Here is a 20,901-nt window from a genome sequence, read left to right on the forward strand (position 1 = left end):
CTTACCTCCAAAACAAAGGAAAGGCTGCAGTGTAGTTTATTGTTGACAAGGTAAAACCTGGGCCTAAAGCAAGTCTGCCATCAGTGCCTAAAGCAAGTCTGCCATCAGTGCCTAAAGCAAGTCTGCCATCAGAGCCTAAAGCAAGTCTGCCATCAGAGCCTAAAGCAAGTCTGCCATCAGAGCCTAAAACAAGTCTGCCATCAGAGCCTAAAACAAGTCTGCCATCAGAGCCTAAAACAAGTCTGCCATCAGAGCCTAAAACAAGTCTGTGCTGCTGATTCTTCTCTTAGTAGCTTCAGCCACTCCACCTTGTCCCTCGACTCTACAGTGACCTGCAAGCCTCATTTAGGAGGGGGTGGGGGGGCTTCTTCATTAGCTTACTGTAAAGCCACTAATGTGCTGCTTCTGTGGGAAGACAGCAAGAAAATATAGCCTTACAAATAGCAGGGGTGTGATCCAGAGGATGATTCAGCTCAATAAACCGTAATCTGCCATTACTGATTAGATTAATGAATCACAGCGGCGTATTTAACAATCTCACCCCTGAACGCGTCGCATGAAACATGAACAGGAAGAAAGACGCACGAGAGGGTCAGAGTTAGAGGCGAGCTGGGTTTCTGCCGAGTTAGCGGCTCTGTAGACAAACCTTAAATCAAAACGGTCACGTTTTGCGCTGCCATGTAATGAACACACACAGGGGATTGATTGTCATATAAATATGGCACACGTTTAAAAATACCACGCTTCCTTTGAATGACAACGGTTACCTGGAAATCTCGGTGTGGTGGAAAGGCACAGGTAGTGAGTGGAGACGGCCCAGACACAAACCCTCCTTCTCCCTGACTGACTGACTGACTGTTTATTGTTGACGAGGTAAAACCTGGGCCTAAAGCAAGTCTGCCATCAGTGCATAAAGCAAGTCTGCCATCAGAGCCTAAAACAGTCAGTCAGTTGTTTGACACACACACACACACACACACACACACACACACACACACACACCCTGCTGTTGCTGAGTCTGCTCTTTCACTACAGTATGAACGCTAGCTGTTAGGTTGGTGGATTCCACTCTTAACAACCCATATCTTAAGCAGCAATGGTTGTGGATTTCTGCAGCAGGAAGTAGATGCAGAAAACAATTACCAAAAAAATACCAATTTCAGGGATAAATAAGGTTGTATTGAATGTTCTGTCCGTACTGCATGGGTAAATCCTTGTTCACGTTGCCAATTACTTTGAGTTTCAATTACTAAAAGCCCTTTGATCATGATAAAGTAATGATGACATCGAGAAGCCAAATATCTTTGAAGCCTGAGTCAGTTACACATGGACATAGAGAGGGCTTCTCTGACCTATTTATTTATTTGAGTCTGCTGGTGTCATTCCTCCTAACGGTGGTCTAAAGGCCAAACCAAACCAGGACGCTGCACGGTCTGCTGTGCATCTCTGAACCACGTTAAAACTTCCTGTTTATTCCGCAACCATAGCGGACGCCAGTGACATCCATCTTCTGTCAAACTACTTGAGAAGATAGGAATGAGTTTAACGAAATGTACGATGACTTGTGTTGTTGTTGGACCCAGACGACTACAAACACTCACCAGGAGGAGTACGGCAGCGATACAGTGCTAACAAACAGGAACCAACTGCTCACCAAAGGCGAGTTTCACCATGACATGTTTCTATTTTGTTTTGCATAAAATCATTTCTGAAATGTGCGACAACAAAGGACCGAAATCAAAAACCACTTACTCCAGTAAGTACTCCCTACAGTACTCCACTTACTAACCCGTTTCAACTGCACACAAGTTACGCAAAGTGTTTGGCTGCAGTGAATTCTAACCGTACGTGCAGTAAGGCAGAGCGTCAAGTCTTGCTCTGACACAAATATTAACACTGTATTGGCAAACGTTGTAGCACTACTTGCTGACAAGTGGATGTGAACATTTCCCACTCAACCTGACAGCATCATGGTCTGGGTGGGATGGATCTCCAGACACAGAGCTCTCACTGTAAATAACGAGTATTGCAGGAGCAATGAGAGTATAATCAGAAAATTCAACAACTGCTGCTTGTATCTACAATGCTTTTTCAAGGGTAAAGAAAAGTGTTGATTCGAGATCGAGTGGAAAAAAAACTACTTCGGCAATAATGTGTAAATGTCCCTTGAGATAAAAACACTGGAAGTGTTTTGACCGTGGGCAGAATGTCTTCCTCAACAGGCCACTCTCTCTCTGGAAAGAACAGTCCTGCATGCTGGCTCACAACAACTCAGCAGTTTATTTATAACGTCCCACAGTGAGTGCGCTCATGAGAATATCTTCTCATGCAGGCTGCAGACACCTGTCCTAAAACACAGGACCACGGTGCTGGGTGCATGCGTTACGCAGCCCTGTCTCACAACCAACACTGGCTGTGACTGCATGTCTGGCTCACAGTTTACATTAGTACTTCACTGCTTCTTTATCGTCAACTGCTGTCATCCTTTTGTCCGAGCAGGACTACTAACCTTGACTACAAAGAATTGAAAAAAAAATAAATAATTGTGAGAGGGGAAAAAGGAGCTCAGCCCCTTCAAAGAGAGGAGAAAGCGCTGTACCATGAAAGCTGAGGGGTTGGAGGGGGTGAGGCGGGAGACGAGCAGGGGGTAAATGGGGAGAAGCCCTGCGTTTTCTCAGCTGGGCCAGCAGTGGGGCGAGGTGAGCTGTGGGGGGAGGGAAGGAAACGAGGGAGGGCTGAGGCAGCCTGGGTGACCTGGGCCTTTGTTGGCAGATGGTGGGAAGCGCCACCTTGGCCTCTCGCTCTGAATGCTAAGCAGCGCTGCCATTGTCTGGCAAGTGCGGCAGCAGACGCATGCGCTGGGTGTTTCTCTGGCAACCAGGAACAGAAACAAACTGCCCCACACAAGCACACACTCCCCCCCTCCTTCCCAGGCCCAACACACATACGCGCCTCGCCACCCTGCTTCTTTGGATCCCTGTGCATCTCAAGACTCTACAAACACTCCAACATCCTCCAAGTGGGAATTCCCATACAGGGGGAGCCCCGGGCAGACGGCGCGTAACACGCGGCATCACTTCTGACCTCAGAGGTCTAGAGAGAGTGAGAGGTCAGACAAGTGGCGACACTCAAGACCATCTGTTTTCATACAGACATGAAGATCAAATGCAATGCGGTCGAAAACGGGGTCCAGGGACCATCATGGGCACCTTGGAAACTACACAGAGCTCACAGGACAAAGCAGACTCGTTTCCCTTTCCTGCACATTTATATTTTCTTTTTACTCCTGCCTACTTTACAGATGGTTTTGTAACACTAGATTTTTTTTTAACTCTATATAAAAGTTAAAAACATTCAATATAATCCAAAAGTATAACAGCCTGCAAAATGACCAGCAAGTTGAAACAATACCTCTTCAACAAAACTAATATGATTACCTTGATAAAAGTAGGATTTATTACACAGCGGACTAATTGGATTGAATTAAAGGTACATCAGTTAGATGAACCTGATGAACTGGCATGGCATCAGTGTATTGTCAAGTTTATTTGCCTCCAACTCCCATGTGGATACAGGTGGGGATGCAATATCATACACACCTTATTGGTTATTTTAGATTGAATATAATTGTGTTCATGATATTATCACCAACCCCTGAATGCACTCTGTGCAACTGCAGTTAAAAAGCCGGACTAACTAATCTCTTAATGCCATTTCTTTTTCCAACAATAGAAACAAGAATTGAAGTAACCAGCTTATTGTGCTATAGATGTGCCCCTGTACATTACACATCAAACCCCTGTATATGATGTAGTTACTCCTACTTCAGTGGATCAATAGCCACAACTCCATAATGTTGAACAAAATCAGACTGCTAATGTTAGTCAATGTTGAAGCTAAGCAAGAAAAAACACAAACAAAAAGGCAAATAAAACATTTAAGCCCAAGAGGCGTAATGTCTCCGAACTATAAAAGAGACATATTTACCATTATTATAGTTATTATGTATCCCTAAAGAGGACATCAATTGAGTAAATGGAGAGTATGTGCTTCTGTATTCAACTGGTAGGCTCTTCACAGCTAAAAATTGGTTTAGCACATTTCAAAAGCCTGCAGAGTCAATCGAGGACATGGCACAGCAAATAAAGAGACCATTATCTTCCGTGTTGCGTTGCTCATCTAACTCACAAACAACCCATGAACATCACAACACACTGTTGGTTTCCTGAAGGATTCATATGGCCACCTGCCACAACCAGCTACTTACCGTTCTTTACAGATGTCACAAACACGGGGCCGCTGTGATCGTGGGTGGCAGGAAATCAAGTCGAGACGTAACACCCCAAAGCTAAACCACAACAGAAGCTGTCAGATCACAAAAGACACATCTCTCTGCCCCTGGCAGGCAGGAGACATCAACCTAATCCTCTACATCACACAACTGCCACCATGCTGTAAATAAAACAGGCAGTGACATAACCACAGTGACTTCACTCCACCAAGAGTAGGGTAGAGTGATACTGATGGATCACTGTGTTAACTCAAAGGTTAATGACTAAACTAACTATGCACTGCATTTTAATGTTTGGAGACACATTTCTGGGAGAACACAGGTTTACCAGCTGATAAATGATTTAACAAACTGTTCATATCAAAAACCAAAACGTCAGAAACAGTGGAGAACTGGCTAATGTGTTGCTGCTAATTGATACTCTGTCATCCTAGGAGCTCACCGGCCCTGCCACTTGCAGGCCTGTCAAGGTGCATAGTAGCGCCTCTTCAAGAGCTCAAGTCGAGTGAAATGGAAATGGTAAAAAGGGAGGTGCACTTCCATTAAACAAGGCCTTGTACAGGCCAACATAAGCCCCAGGTCATCACCCTGATATGGATGAAGCCGCACAGCTCCGCGACGTTGCAGTCACTGACTTGTGCACTCGCTAGCCGCGGAGGCTCCCGTTAATTTAGCTGGCTGGCACAACAACCTCCGATAGGCTAATGCACCTTGCTAGCTAACAACGGTAACTGAACAAAGCCGGTAACCGGTGAGGAAAGCACGATAGCTTGCCGGTGATGGAGCTTTCCTGCTCAAAATAACGTCACCTCATCTGCATCCCGCCATTTTTAAATGACAGCTATATTAACTCACAAATGTAAAAAGAATACGTAGCGTAGAGTGAACTCCCGTGTAACCCAACTGACATTTCCGTTAGCTTGGACAACCGGCTCGATAAGCTAACGTTAGCATACCTAGCTAGCTAATTGTCCCCTCCCCTCCCAGCTCCCTCCAAACGAAACCATCACCCCCCATCAAACCCCGGTTATCTATCGCTATTAAAACAACACTGTGCGTTACTGTCTAACATGGGAGTAAAATGCATAAAATCACAAACAATGTTCCATGTTACCCAAGTGAAAGGATACTGAGGTGGCGGTACAGGCTGAGGAGCCGTCTGGGCTCCCGGCGGCAGAGACACGGAGGTCAGGGTAGCCCGCAGTTGGCTCGACGGAGAGGTGCCACTTCCAGGTCCACTGACTGCGACAGCGGCGGGTTTGGGGACCACTTTCGGTGGCGAACTCATTGCAAAAAAATTAACAAATAAAAACAATACCGTAATAAATACTGATACAAACGACGCCTAGCTGGCATGCATGGAGCAAGCGTAGCAGATTCTTGAAGCAGGCCCCAAATCCCTTTAACGAAGTGGGATAACGACGCTCGAATAGCAACACAAACGTCTCTTTTTTTCATGGAAAGTCGCCGCTCGGATCAGCCGTGCTGTGCATGGGGACGGTGGGAGGTTTAGCCTCCCTCGTCCGTCCGGAACCTTTGCGGATCCGGCTCGGTTTCGTTTCTTTCAAAAATAAATAATCGCCGCAATCTTCAATCCCTCCTCGGCGATCTACCTTTTCTTCTCTGTACGTATGTTTTCTATCATTTTTTTCTCACAGAGATGAGAGACTTCGCCAACATGGCGTTGTGGCCGCTTCCAGCAGTCCGGGCAGGACAGATGATTCGGCAACTCTCGGCAACCTACGGATACCCTCGGTTAATCAACGGAACCTACGATCCATGCCGACAATCAGATCCAGAAACCGTGAATGGCTCACGTGCCCATAATGTTTCTGAAATAAATATTTGTATATCTTTTTTTAAATTATTTTCGTGATGTTAAGTCCTCAATTTGGTTAATGACATTAAAGTCCAGAACGTAAAAACATGTCATTGGTAATTGCCAACACATTGAGAAGCAACATATTCAAACAAAAATATTTTAATTACATCAAGTTGCACAAATGTTTATAATATTTTGGGTGTTTGCATGGCCAAAAATCCACACCAGCTTTTTTTAAAGTACAATTAATGGTCTGTAATTTGCACCAGCAGCAGGACTATAACAGATTTGTGTGTTATTAGCGCCACCTATTGTTCTTTTGCCTGCTTCGCACCTGCGAGTCACCAGAGGAATGTCCCATTAACGTTACTGTAATTGGATAAGTAGTGTAACGTGAGGCAGCGGGCGGAGCTAGTCACACGTCTCTGTACAACAAAGACATGTGTGTGTGTGTGTATGTGGGTTCAACTTAATAAACAAATTGAGGAGACAAAAAATGTTTTAAGACTGGTTTTACTATACAAAATAATTTGTGACAAACTCTTACTCATAAAAACAGGTATGGCACATCATAGGTTCTGGATGGAAAACATAGCTTACACTTTTGCTGTGAATGTCTTAATTCCTCTATTGTGTTTCTGACTTGTATTGGTTTTACATTTCATAAATGAAAAGCCAGCAATGGGAGGCATATATCGCATCAATATGTCTATAAAACGTAACAGTTTGACCAAATGTTACGCAGTGTTTCTGAAACATTGCAATGGTTCAAGTACAAACGGCTGTTTGAGTAATAAAACACATTTATACCATTCGTGATTAACAGATTTAAAACAGATATCAATTTTCCATCAGGTTAAAAAAAAAAAAAAAAAAAGTGACCATGAATAAAATACAATTAAAAAAATAATAAAATGGGAGCATATCCAAGCACAGTGAAGAGTTACAGGAACAAATACAAATATTTATCACTTTATGACAAACGAGCAGTTCACAAAATTTGAGAGTGGTTCTCCCATTTTCTGTAACCATTTGCTGGGTTTCCAGTGCGCATTCATAGCTACATTTAACTTCAGAAGTTGGGGCAAGCAGTTTGCTAAACCAACAATCCTTGTGGCGAAGCACTGAAGAGTGCAACCCTCCACACAGAGCAGGCCCATTCTGTCCTGAAAGCAGTGGCAAGGCAGTAGGAGTTTCAGTGGTTCTTGCGGTGCCCGTCTAGAGAGACTTTGTCAATGCTTCCTCCCAAACCTCCATTCTCCCTCCTTCCTGATTAACAGCAACGGGGCATCACCAAAGCTCACACTTATGTTTGGGGTTCATGGGAGCATCTGCTTTGCAGCCAAAGTGCTTTGAGAATTCCTGTGAATTGGAGATGGTGCCGATGACTCGGAATCTCGATGGACTGTGAGGATCTGTGATGACGCCCTCGTGCGAGCTTTCGGGTGTCCTGACAGAGCACCAAACCTGCAGGGACCATAACGGATGAAGAGACACACAATGGGGGGTTACTTTTAATTTAATTATGAAGACACTAACTCGTTTTCTTCCCTCATTATGAACATTTCATATTCATCAGCATTCATTTCTTTTCATTACAGCTCTTTTAAGTGTTTTGAGGTTATGTGGTAAAGTGTTATGTATTTTAAAAGGACGTGTATATTTTTGGGCTCATTTTATTTTGATATTTAACTTAAAGTCCCCATTTCCACTTGTTCCTTGTTGTTTGAGTTTCACTGTGCAGCTTGACACGACAATACTTCATGTTCACGTTCATTTGCTGAAGGAGGAACGTTTCTCTGAACACGTGAGCGCATGAGCCAGATTTTCAACTAGTTTGGAGCCAATCACAGTCCGGTATGCAACTTATATGTGAAGTGTAACATGGAAACTTAAAGTGCCCAGGGAACAAACACGGACAGTTCACTTCTCAGTGAAGCAGGAGACATCTTGTGTGTTTTCAAAGAGGGCGTTGTTGTCTATAAAAGCACATCAGCAGAGTATTTACAAGTGTCTTAAAACATGTCTGGCGTGAACCTTTAAGTAAGTATTAGTAATGAGACAGTTTGATTCAGTAATCGAGAAAGAGTGAGCGGTACAGACCTGGGCAAATCCTACAAAGAACAGCTGATGGTTCGTCATTCCCAGGGCAGGTAGCGTGGCCTCCTCGCCGTTATTTTTGATCCAATTCACATAAGCCTTCGAAGCAACAAATGATCATGTTACACACACACACACACACACACACACACACACACACACACACACACACACACACACACACACACACACACACACACACACACACACACACACACACAGTTTTTGCTTGTGTTAAAATGCGTAATGATGTAGACCAAGGGGAAATAGAAGGCTTTAGGTCCTCCTCTGTGTTATTGCCCCTCTGGTTCACTGTTGCTTCCATATGATTTGCTCATCTGCTTCAAAGCTTATGACCTTTTACATTACATGGAAAGAATGTGTGCATGTGAAGAAGTAACCAGAGGCTGACAAGGCCACTCGGAACCACCTGTTGTATTTCCAGGCGTCGCCGCAAACCACATAAGCTGCTTTTTTCCAATACAAATAAATGGGTTGTGCCCCGCAACGGCCTCGAACAACAAACTAATCCGCTGGATTAATGTCAGATCTACGCGATCGTTTCCTGACATCGCAGACAATCTGACAACATAGGAAACATGGCAGCAGTAGTCTGAATTGTTTGTCTACATCAGTGACAGATTTCCCCCCCCCCCCCCCCACCCCCATGTTTTAACCACACACAGAAAACATCCGTCCCACCTTGTAGGCTGCCTTGAGTCCACCGTTGTCGGCGATGTTCTCTCCCAGGGTCTGCCTCCCGTTCATGGGCTCCTGGTTGATGCTGTAATTTCCGTACTGCTCCACCATGCACTGTGTCTGCTTCTTGAAGGCCTCCACCGAAGAGTTCTTCCACCAGGGACGCAGGTTTCCATCCTTGTCGTATTCCCTCCCTTTGATACAAAGTGTGAAATATTACCGGATTCTCTGCCACATCAATCCTTTTGTGTCAGAAGGATGATGCTATGCCTCTGGAATGTAAATGGTTTGAATGGAAAACTTTTTACCAACCTTGGTCATCAAAAGCATGAGTCAGTTCATGTCCCATGACGACTCCAATGCCACCAAAGTTGAGAGCTCTGAAAAACATTAAAGATGATACATTTAGAAAATGTACGCGAATCATTCCTGTAAAATCCCTGATTTCTTCACATGGTTTTACTGAATGTAATGTGTATTTCTTTCTAGTTGTCTCTGAATTGTGAGCTGCACACATCTCAGGTTTGTTCAGCAATTCAAATAGAATCAAATCAAACTGAATACTAACGTAAAATGAAGCAACTGACAAAATGGCATTTCGTATTGATTCACAAGTTATATATGCAGCACACCACTGGAAACAGCTGCTAAATGACATTTCTGGTGGATAATGCTGGTTAGTGTTTTTTATTTTTATTTTTATATGCTTCAATGGTGTTTTAATACCATCTTTATTCCGTGCAGCTTTTTTTGGATTTGTGAAGTAAAAGACAATGTTCCACTTGTTTCTTCTATTCTAATAAAAGCCATCCACCATGATTTTGACAACCTGAAGTGGGACCTACTTAGGCCAGGAACGACTGTAAAACGGAGCCTGAAGAATTCCTGCAGGCAGAACCATCTCATTCTTGGTTGGGTTGTAATATGCGTTCACAGTCGGAGGGGTCATGCTCCACCTGAAAAAAAAAAAAAAAAACACAAGGAAGACAACGTGTGAGGGTGACATCAACAGATTCAGACTATTGATGTCCTGCCCGCTGCAGATCAAATTTTAAAAAGGCATGGGAACCCTCGTCTGTCCCCTCGACCTCAGCCTAATTAGAGACACGGATCGGTTCAGCAGAGAGAAGTTGGTTGCCTGGGAACATTTGCGGATGGCAGCAGTATTCTGCTGAGTCAGTATAATGGGAATGTGTCCCCGTCAGAGCGTGCAAGCCTCCTCTTTGGCAAGCGGGGCGGAGGAGGATGAGGGTCAACTCACTGGTTTCTGTTGGGAGTTTTCCTCAGCTGGTCGGAAGTCACTCTGGCTGAGAAGTTGTAGTACTGCATGACATTCTGGAAGTAAAGCTCCGACACCACCTCGAACTGAAAGAGAGATGAATCAGAAGCGACGGAAAAATGGAGTTCAGTGTTTTTTTTGTGAGACATTGTGTGACAAATAAAAAGTGACAGGACATTTAATTCACTTCCACATTTACCTACATCATCGAACACTTTGTCCAGCTTTGTGCCGTTCATGATGAACTCTGGATATCCCACCATGTTGTATATTGCATCTGCCTGTGACAAATGATCAAAAAAAAGAATAAATAAACTGTGGAAGACAAATTTTCACACCAGGTGGCAGTGCTGTGTTTGTCAGCCACTTCAACACACAACTCATTCAGATGTTAATGTATCCCTGAAGCTACAGCAGGAAAACTTCCTGGGAAAGAAACGCACAACATCTTTGTCCCACCTTTTCTTTGGCTGCTTTTTTTGTCTCCGAGTCCATCCAGCTCACATACTTCAGGCTGTCCTCAAACGCCCATTTAATGTCCCCGACCATATCTTCAGCCTGAAGCACAAAGGAGACAAAAGACAGTCAGAGGCACCTCACAGCAGGAGCAGCTTTTTTGTGTGTGTGTGTGTGTGTGTGTGTGTGTGTGTGTGTGTGTGTGTGTGTGTGTGTGCAATGCGTACAATAGTCTTGCTGTCCTCGGCAAAGGTGGCTTTGACAAACATGGCTCCCAGAGCGAAGCCCAGGGCGCTGTCCGTGTCGCTGACGCACAGCTTCCAGCGTGGAGTGCAGCTCTGCAAATTCAAGGCAACACACCAAGACATGTTAAGGAAAAACGCATCCTCACTTGTTAGAGAACATCAATCTATTTGGAATAGGATTTTCTTTCAGCGGGTCACATCGTCTTCAACCCATTTTGTCATTTCCCAGAATGAACGTAACAAACTTGTACCATTCAGTCGTGGGCTACGTGTGTTTGAGAGACAGTAGCGAAGTCACACCGATACCCCCCCTTTTTCCACAAAAGGTAGCACAAGTAAGACCAACTAAGACAGTTTTGATGAGTTTGAATGAAGTACGTTTCGATGATCAGTGAGCTATAATTGCTGTTGTCTGTCTGGAGTCCGGTGGCTTTGAGGAGAGCATATTAATTGTATGTTTATACATAATAATTGTCCAAATCCCCTGTTGATTTGTTGATTATGTATTCACTTCAAGGCCCGTCACATAGCATCGGGTTAAAACTCAGCGTGTTTCTATCACCGCCGATTGGAGCCAGAGATGATAAATATCTGCAACTACTGCACTCATTTGTCCTGGGAATGAGTCCCGATTGTAAACTTTCCCACTAAAGACAAAAGCCAGATGTTAGTGGGGTTTTTAGTCCAGAGAGAAAGGAGCTTAATACAGTGTTGGTGTTTCTGCTAAGACAACACAGTCTACTTATAGGCCGCTATGCCTCCTGCAAAGCCCTGCGATCGTTTGGCCAATCTCTTCCTGCTTCTTGCCCAGTGCATGCTGGGATAGGTGAGCCCCACAACTCTGAACATGTCAAATGGATGGATCCCTGTGTGTGAAGTGGAGACCTGCACTCTCTATTGGTTGTATTCCTGCCGGAGGAGAATTTCTAAATTTAAGAAATACATTTTTAAGACATAAATACAAAACTATATCAGCATAGATTTAAGGTTTTTTGGGATATACTCAATACATAAAACTTAAACTATAACCACCAGTGTCTTTAATATTTCTTATTTAATAAAAAAAAAAAAAAAAAAAAAAAAAAAAAAGATTTAAATCCAATGAAGTCCACGGAGGACCCATTTTGTGGAAGATTCAACTCAAAGAAAATCAACACAAAAGAGAGGACATGGCTGTGAGCTCTGACCTCAGTGATTATGAGATAAAGCTGAGCCGTTATCTCTTTGTGGGCTGAGACACACAGGGTTCCCTCTTCAGGACTGTGTTTTTGTTTTGAGTAGACAACATGTGAACAACCAGGACACCCCACATACTAACTACACTAAAAACTGAAGAAATGCAAGCCAGTCAACCAGCAGAACACCAGAAGAGGAATAACAGAGCAGAGTCTCATCCGAACATGTGAAGGGCCGTTTCACTTCCTGATGTTTGAATGTTGGAAGTGTCATTTACCCAATAAAACCAGATTAGCCTTTGATTATATATGTGTGGTTATACAGTGTCCCTTCTCATGAATTTGTTAAAAATTTATTAATTAATTTTATTTTTTTTTTAGGTTTAAAACAAACACCTTAAAAGAAATGTGATTTAGCTTGCAGACATAAAAGTTCGCTTTAATGACTGCAAATTTGCATATTTGTGTGACCACAACTTCTAGAATCACGCTGGAAGATTTTTCATTCTGTTCATCACCGTCTTTACTTTTATTTACAAGATATAGACACATAAATGCAGATAACAGGGCTGGGCGATAATTCAATAAGATCATTTATTGTCTTTCAGTGGAATTAGATCATCATATAGTGAGTCGTGTTTTCCAACAGCAGTATGCAGAACTTTCTTTATATATTCATTAAGATTTATTTACTGCCTACACCCAATAATTCTGTTTATGGGAATAACACAGCACAGGTAAATCAAAACTATTGTTTTAATCAGATTTCTTTTTAACTGCTGTATTCTGTTTTTCTCTATAATTTCACTTCAAACCTCTTTGTTCATTTTGCTCTCAAGTTCTTAATGAAATGAGATAATAATCATATTTCCATTTGTCAAGTACACATCCCCATACAAAATAGGCTTTACCATGTGGTTAGTTCATACAGACTATTTATTTATTCATATCGTTATTGAGATATTAAATAACCTACTGTATGTCGTGACAGAAGATTTAGGCCATATGGTCCAGCCCTAACACATAATATCTATTTTCAACAACCGTGCCTCCGCCTATCTTACAACAATGACTTTACATCTCAGCTCTCAGCATGTAAAGAACGACCCTCCACGAGTTCATCAGGTGAGAGAAAGGACAAGGACAATTGGGGATGAGTGTGTACATAGACAGAGAGGAAACAAGGTTGCAGTGAGGAAATGAGTGAGTGTTCTGAGCAAGCAACAGCAAGTTGTAAAATGAGATGGAAAAAGAGACTCGGCTGCGCTCTCACGAAAAACAGACGCACAAAGAGACACGCATAGATAGTTTGGGGTTTGTTATTACAGCTTGACCCCGGTCGAAAACAAGGCCGAGGGAACAGGATCTCGGTCAGATAAGAGCCGGAGTCAGCGGAGCTGCCACACTCTGATGGTACAACTTGCTGCCTCGTCACTTTAATGTACACAGACAGGACACGTGTTAAAGTCAGAGTATCTTTGACTCCATGTTTTCTCATGCATCTGCAGTGTAGGGGCATCTAGCAGCACAGCTGCTGCTCTAGCCCAGGTCTTCATCAAACAGAAACACAGTTACACGTTTAGTCTAAGGAATCAGATTTGTCAGCAGAAATGGAGCCGTGCTGAGCAGATTTCTCTTTTAAAAACCACTCACCTGAAGTAAGGAAACCAGGTTTTTCGTTTCCTTAAAGATTAAGGAAGCAGGTTGCCGACTTATGATTTACAGTTCTTTTACAGTCTTTAGCGGAACGGAAAAGATCAGCTCCTCTGTTGGTGCCAATTTCCATGTTTTTCAGTAAAAAATGAATCCTCTGAGTGTCACACACAAGAACAGGAGGTCAAGTGAAAAGCTCTCTAAAACAAGCTTTGTGAGCCATTTCCTCTGACTGTATACACTGGACTACTAAAAAGCCCCAAAAAAAGAAGACCATGATAAAAAACAGCAACATGGATACTTGTATCCAGTTCACACACATGCTAAAAATACATTATCTGGATGAGAATGCCAGAGTAGTTTTTTTCCATGCTTAATCCCACCTCTGTGTTTAAATCTATCCGCGTCATGCTGGATTACGGCGACTGTAAAAAGGCCAGAATTTCCTCACACACCTTCTTCGTTCCGTACATGACCTCGAGGAAGCGCTGCTCTGCGTCCTGAAACCTTTGGTCCAAAATGGACCTCATCTTCCTCACCACCTTCATTATCATGTAGTTGTTGAGTAGGCTGAAAAAAAGGAAATATCAAATTCACTGTTTTGTTGCCCTCGTTAATGCTGTCTGAGTATTTACTATTATGCCTTTCAGTAGGGGGGATCTATGCAAGTCTATATTGTATCAACAGTGTAAACACAAACAGACACAGTACCATACAGCCTGTATTATATTATGCTGTGTTCCCACTACGAGCGACACAGCAACAGGCTACGAGTCATTTTCAATGGAGGCCGCTGACACGAAGCTACAAGCTGACGCTCAACCAGAGACGGTTCAGAAAGGAGACGGCCCACTGAGGGTCGGTTTACTTCAGAAGACTCGCGGGAAGGCCTGAGTCTCCAATGGGAGAAAGGAGCGTGAACACAGATTATGAACGATTTGTTTCGTTCTATAGTCACCAAAGTAAATATCGGACCCATTTTTTTAAAAGCCACATATCGTCTGAACATTCTGAGACTGAAATCGCATTTTTCAAAACACACAAATCAGGAGAGAATGTACTTTGTCCGAGACCTTTCTGTGTCTCACTAACATGAACGCCCCTATCTAACTCACTTTATAAACGCTAAATATGGCTGTTAGCCGTGTAAATATCTAATGTCAGCAAAAGAAAACATAAATACATTAGACAAATAAAAACGAGGTGGGGGGCTGGAGGTGCATACACTATGAACACGCCCACTAAAGGAGACAAGGAACCCAAAAAAGGTTTCTTGTTAGGAGACAGGAAGTGTATACCATTTCAAACCATTGGCAGAGCTTGCAATGAGTCATCTTTGTTATAGAGCATCTTTGGCTCAACGCGCTACAAATCAAAGTTCAGCTGGTCTCAACTTTTTTTCAGTCCTGCAACGACGCGGTGATGCGACAACCGACCCTATGGTTTTGTTTCAAACTGATGCGCTCCATCTTAAAAAACAAAGCCCAAAAAGCTCCCCGTGCTATTTTATGGGCATTGCTCGTAGTGTGAACATATTAAGCATTAAGGCTTAAAAGGTAACTGACCTCTTATTTGTTTTCGTTATGAGGTCAGAAACTTGCTGGAGGTATTCTTTGGCATAAACAACCACCGGCTCTGAATCGTTGAGCGGCACGGGAGCAAACACTTCTGAGAGATACGGCATCCAGTCCACCGCCGGAACCAGATTCTGCAAAGACACCAATAAAACACACACATCAACACACACTGAGGGACGAGCACAAAGGTGAACAGTTCCTTTGCAGTCACACATCCTGAAGATTTACATTGTCACACAAGGTAGCTTTTCACTTCCTTTGGTACATGGCAGGAGCAGCCATGACTAAAAGTATCATCCTATGTGCATAATCAATACCGACGGGCTCTCACCTTCAGATCCTTGGCCTTCATCTTATTGTAGATGAGCTCTTCGTCTCTTCTCTCCTCCTGAGGGACCGTGATGTTGGCCAGGGTGGATTCAAAGTCCACGATCTCCTCCATCAGCGTCCGAGACGTCTCCTCGGAGCCCCCCAGGAGAACCCCCAACTCCGTCAGAAAGACGAGGTATGCTGTCAGATACTGCAGAGTCCCAGTGGGCAGCAGGGTGAGGGGGGGGAGACGAGGTGTGTGCATGTGTGTTAACATTTTGTTAGGAAAGTAATCCTAAACCATGCAAATACAAGAGACTATGCAGAGTTTGTTTGCCCCTGAAGCTGAAATATTTCTCCTTTTAATATTCATTGACTTTCTTTGCAAACATCAGCAACTTTTACTTTTAGAGATGGGACAATTTTAACCGCTGTAAAAGCAACGATTGGCCCTACAGTACCTTTTCATTTGCCGTTTTGTTGAGGTAGTAATCCCGTGACGGTAGCCCCAAGCTGGACTGATCCACCTAGAGTCAAAAGAAGCATAAGATGACTTGAGCCTCCGTTTCAACCTTCACAAACAACCTTCTGTTTTCATCCCTGCGTTGCCAGCATGCAGGCTAAAAGTAGAAGCTTGCAAAAGATCGTATCTGTGCCATTTGTTACGCTCTCTGTCGGTGTGAACCCAAGACCGCCGAGATAATGAGTGCATTATCCCGCTGAGGGAAGCCTGCCAATGTGGGTTGGACGGAATATGATGTAAGAATTTAAAAGGTGAAGAAGCACTTTCTGGTGTGTGAATATATGATTTTAGATAAATACATGCCTGTGTATATAAAAACGGCCCGATCTGCTCACCTGGATTATGTTGGTGTTGGAGTTTTTGGAGTCGGTGCTGACAAACACGGTGAAGAAAGGCGAGGTGTGATAGTTGGCAGACACCATACGCAACACTTCCTGGAAGTTGTTTTTGTCCCAGGGTCCCGTCAGGGCCCATCCTCCGATCTGAACCGGGCAGGTTTAGGCAGACACTCAAGAGACTTTCAATAGAAATGAAGGATTGAAATGATGAATGTGCCTGGTGTGTGACCGCTTTGGGCAGTGAGCATACCTGGCTGATGAGCTCCTGCAGTGGCTTAGCTCCCAACTCTTCAATCTTGGCCTCGTTCATGCAGGCATGGTAGTATCGCTGGGCCTTTTCCTCAGCCTTACTCAGACCTTTCATCGTTGTGTTTTCTGTCCAAAGAACAGACGTAAGATTAATTACGTGAATTGGGTGAAGGCAGCTGAGGACACCGAGTCAAACAAGGACTCCTACCTAACAAATGCTTCATTACAAGAATGTTGCTCTCCCACAGGTTGCTGAAAGGTCCCCAGCGGGACTTGCCCTCAGGGAGGGGGTTGTTCTTCACCCAGCCCCCACAGGCAAAGTTGTAGAAGTCGTGGCAGGGGTCGACGGATTGGTCCAGGGCTCCCATGACCGCACTGGCCACAGTAACGCACGGCTCGGTCAGGCACAGGCCCGGGTGAGCTGCAGGAGAAAAGACATTTCATTCTTTATTTTTTATATATACACACTTTATCACAGGAGTTAATATAAATTTGATTACATATAATGTTGTTCATACGTATTCCTTTGATGTTTATATACGTATTTTACAGTGAAAAAGTACAAATGATTAAGTAGAAAAAATAACAAAATTGAGAAAACAACAATAATAACAATGTATACACACCCTGTGTCTGTATGTACACAGAAACAAAATTAACTCTTTTTTAACTCATAGACAGTTCACTTTTAAACCCTCGTCTTTTGAGGACGACTGTGGTAATCTGAAAATATGTCCCGGCAGGACATCCAAAGAAACGTATGTCTGCTGGCGAGTTTCAGACCATCTGGAAACTATTATTTAATAAGAAGTAACAGCCAAGATAAACAGCCTGCAGGGAATATCTGTAAAAAAAACTTCATAAATACTTCGCTGAAACGCAAGGCTTGATCTGGTCTTTGCAGGAGGCGGTGTCTGACGTGAACTATTGCCGACTGATTATGTAATTATCTGACTAATAAGCAGTCCACCTAGATGAAGGATCAGGGTCCTGGGTGAATTAATCTTCTTTAAAATGAAAGATTAAGTCAGTCACTTTGCCTTTGAAGTGTATTTCACTGGCCCGTAGATAAATGCCATGGCTCCTTTTGTGTGTTGTGTGGAATATTTATAGAAGTAGAAGTAAATTAAGTGTTCAGAGAAGTGCAAGTGCTAGTACAGCTCGCCTCCTTAAATACTCGACTTACTACGTCTGCACACATAAGGCATGAAACAGAGACGGAGACAAAGTTACGAGCAGTGATGAGGTTAGTACCCCGAGGAGAATTCGGCCTTGTTCCCTTTATTATTTCAAAGTGTGATCTGACATGCGGTTCTGAATGAGAGGAAGCGGTATTAGGTTTCCCATGGCAGAATTGAGGAAACCAGCGCGGATGAGACGCCGCCTGGATGCGATGGTCAATCCACAAGCCCCTTTTTCCATAATGAACAAGCTCAAGGGAGAGATTTAGAGTTGTTTTTAGGCAGCTTAGCTGAAGGTGTGGCTTTGGTTTATCAAAAATATAATCCACATATACTGTATTAAACAGCACAGCTCCTGTAGTTTTTAGGCTGGGTCAATGTATGAGAACAATCCTGAGCACCTCGTGAAGGAATGTGGACTGACTTTAGTTTTTTTATACCTCTTTGTTATCATTATAAACAAAAGGTAGCGGACATTTCAGGAATAGCTTTACATTTTGGGAAACACACTTTAGATGAAACCACTCTCATGTCTGTACGGTAAACGTGTAGCTACAGCAAGTTAGCTTAGCTTAGCATAAAGACTCAACAGAGGGAACAGCTGGCCTGACTCTGTCCAAAGTAAACTAAATTCACAATGCTTGCCCGTTTCTTCACATAGAAACAAATGCGGTATAATGTTTTAATTTGTGAGCTTTATGGGAGCTGGTCGGTGGATTTTGTTGCAAGTGTTCATCCCAAGCTAAGCTAACCAGCTAGCTTCATATTTAATAAACAGCTTTTGGCAAAATAAGCAAATAGACGTATTTCCCCAAATGTCAAACTATTCCTTTAAGCCTTTCTCCTTTTGTTTGGGTGTTTCTATTTCAATATTCTTCTTCTTTTTGGAACGGTTCCTTTGTTTTTGATTTGACTAAACAATAAAAACACTTCCTCCGTGTTTTTTTCCCCAGTGTATGTCACCATAGCACTGAGTGTAAATAGAACTTCACACTCACTCTGCTTGTAAAGGACCCCGGTAGTGATGAGAGATATGAACAGGCCCAGAGACACGACACACACTAGACACAGCAGCCTCCTCTCACTCTGTGTCCGGTCTAGCCAACATGAGGGACCGCGGCCGTGCAGAAGAGTCACCTGCACACACAGACACACACACACACACACACACACACACACACACACACACAAAAAACATTAACGTACTTCATTTAATCCACTGTGTCAAACAACCATTTTCAAGAGGTTTAGCATCATAAAACACATGAACATTACTCTCAAATCAGCTTTATAAGTCACATAAACACACACTCTTGATAGTGTTGAAGGGACGCAGTGTGGAAAAGATTGCCTAGAGTCACACAGCTTCTCAGGGATTTGATGACAGGTTTGGTTTCAAAGCACAATGCTTTGCTTTCAAGCCTCCTACACAGAAAATGTTAAGCATTCTTCTATTGTTCTCTCGTTAATAGTTTAACGAGGAGGATATTTTTAGTTTTGCCCTCTATTGATCCTGTTGAGCCACATCTGCTGTGTTGTGGTTCACCTGTAAATAAAATGAGTCCAACGAAAGAGTCAACGAGGGACAACAGCATACAGTTAATAGATATTCTGCTGCAAAGCTTATGAGGAAAATAATCCACATGAAAGAATAAATAAGTTAGAGGAACGTCCATACTTTGTGGTCAGCGACTGAACATTTTTTAAAAGATCAATGACCGGTGCAGTGGACCGTTAACCAGCACACGCTGCTCCTGCATGTTTACTACTGATTGTTGCTTTAGTTGAGGCTGCCAAGGGAGTTTATTTCCTACAGGAATGATTCCAAAGGCCACTCACAAATCTTCCACAGGGCGCATTAAGCACTCTGGCCAGCCTTTGAGTATCCCCTCTGTAAATAAATGCCAGATCTTGGACCTCACATACATCCTGTGGAAGTCAATTACCCCTGAAGTGTGTATATAAGGATCCGATTTACTACTATTAGCTTAGATGAGAGTTCAACAGTCAAACGTAATGTGGCCGAATCAGAGGCCAAAGCCACGGAGGGTTCTTAATCCCCGGAGCTCAGCGTGTCGGCTTGGTTTGAACCTTAACTGGGTTTCTGAGTGTAACGGAGAAAATCCCACTGCCAAGCCGGTGCACTTTAAATCTGCAGCTCATCTAAACCACATCTTACTACCCTGACAACCACGGCAAAGTGATGATGGCAGAGCAATGTCAACGGCTTAGATTCAAACTTCTGGTCAAACAAAGTATGTGAGGAAAGATCGCAGCTGCAGAAGTTAATCAGCATTGAATCAGTTCAATGTTGTTTTCAATCTACCTGGTATCCCAGCCAGCATGATTTAATCATGTTCAGTATTAGCAGTCAAGCAAATATACCACATTCATGAAGCATGTGTCCAGCAGGCTGGCCTCTGTAACGTGTTATAGAGTTTACGGGCAGACATTAAATCAAGTGGTATCTGATGTTCAGACCAATGCTGGACCGATGCTGCGAAATGATCTTCACGTTTTTATTGAAACTGCTTTCCTCATGAGTTGAACTGGGTTTAAATTAGTAGATGTTACTCTCCGATCAAAGCCATGTTTTTTAAAGTTTACATTTAGGTTAAAAGGTATAATGTTTGCATGACAGCGGTGATATTTTCCATAAGGTGTGAAACTGTAAAAAGCCTGCACATTTCTTCTGTGTAACAACACAGTGCCGACAGTAAAACAAGATGTCTGCACGTTTACCTGCATGGGTGATGATGGGTAGACATCGTCACTGGTGGAGTCCACCAGGTCCTCCTCATCCAAAGTGGCTCTCTTATACGTTGACATCTGAAAAGTCAAATGCAGAAAAGACTCTCTCAGTGCTTCCATGTTCCTTTTGGTCGCTCCAACGACACCTCTCACGGCCCCCATGTCGTTCAACAGACACCACCCGCCCTCCGATGTCAAACGTCACAACACACACACACACACACACACACACACACACACACACACACACACA

The 20,901-nt window shown here is 43.3% G+C and overlaps 2 protein-coding genes across 12 annotated transcripts in view; both read right to left on the reverse strand.

The window, feature by feature from the left end:
* Positions 1–6,026, reverse strand: part of eif4g3a (eukaryotic translation initiation factor 4 gamma, 3a) — a 44,781-nt gene extending 38,755 nt beyond the window's left edge. For all 9 annotated transcript variants that reach the window (XM_031871790.1, XM_031871788.1, XM_031871784.1 and 6 more), the window contains exon 1: positions 5,422–6,026. In XM_031871790.1, coding sequence (XP_031727650.1) covers positions 5,422–5,579 — 158 coding nt within the window. In that variant the 5' untranslated portion in view covers positions 5,580–6,026. The remainder of the gene's footprint in view (positions 1–5,421) is intronic.
* A 582-nt stretch (positions 6,027–6,608) lies between these two features.
* ece1 (endothelin converting enzyme 1) overlaps positions 6,609–20,901 on the reverse strand; it is a 19,707-nt gene continuing 5,414 nt past the window's right edge. For 2 of the 3 annotated variants that reach the window (XM_031871792.1, XM_031871793.1), the window contains 18 exons: positions 20,640–20,726; positions 18,896–19,034; positions 16,925–17,137; positions 16,718–16,842; positions 16,465–16,611; positions 16,068–16,133; positions 15,629–15,817; positions 15,286–15,428; positions 14,176–14,290; positions 10,875–10,985; positions 10,651–10,749; positions 10,395–10,472; positions 10,174–10,277; positions 9,758–9,868; positions 9,225–9,292; positions 8,916–9,106; positions 8,217–8,312; positions 6,609–7,580 (listed from right to left, as the gene is read on the reverse strand). In XM_031871792.1, the coding sequence (XP_031727652.1) occupies positions 7,404–7,580; positions 8,217–8,312; positions 8,916–9,106; positions 9,225–9,292; positions 9,758–9,868; positions 10,174–10,277; positions 10,395–10,472; positions 10,651–10,749; positions 10,875–10,985; positions 14,176–14,290; positions 15,286–15,428; positions 15,629–15,817; positions 16,068–16,133; positions 16,465–16,611; positions 16,718–16,842; positions 16,925–17,137; positions 18,896–19,034; positions 20,640–20,726 (2,259 nt within the window). In that variant the 3' untranslated portion in view covers positions 6,609–7,403. Of the gene's footprint in view, positions 7,581–8,216; positions 8,313–8,915; positions 9,107–9,224; positions 9,293–9,757; positions 9,869–10,173; positions 10,278–10,394; positions 10,473–10,650; positions 10,750–10,874; positions 10,986–14,175; positions 14,291–15,285; positions 15,429–15,628; positions 15,818–16,067; positions 16,134–16,464; positions 16,612–16,717; positions 16,843–16,924; positions 17,138–18,895; positions 19,035–20,639; positions 20,861–20,901 lie in introns of those variants that run through there. The other variant, XM_031871791.1, reaches the window with a different exon arrangement.

This window comes from Anarrhichthys ocellatus, unplaced genomic scaffold (assembly GCF_004355925.1).
Source record: "Anarrhichthys ocellatus isolate YVR2014 unplaced genomic scaffold, GSC_Weel_1.0 scaffold60, whole genome shotgun sequence".
NCBI classification, from domain to species: domain Eukaryota; kingdom Metazoa; phylum Chordata; class Actinopteri; order Perciformes; family Anarhichadidae; genus Anarrhichthys; species Anarrhichthys ocellatus.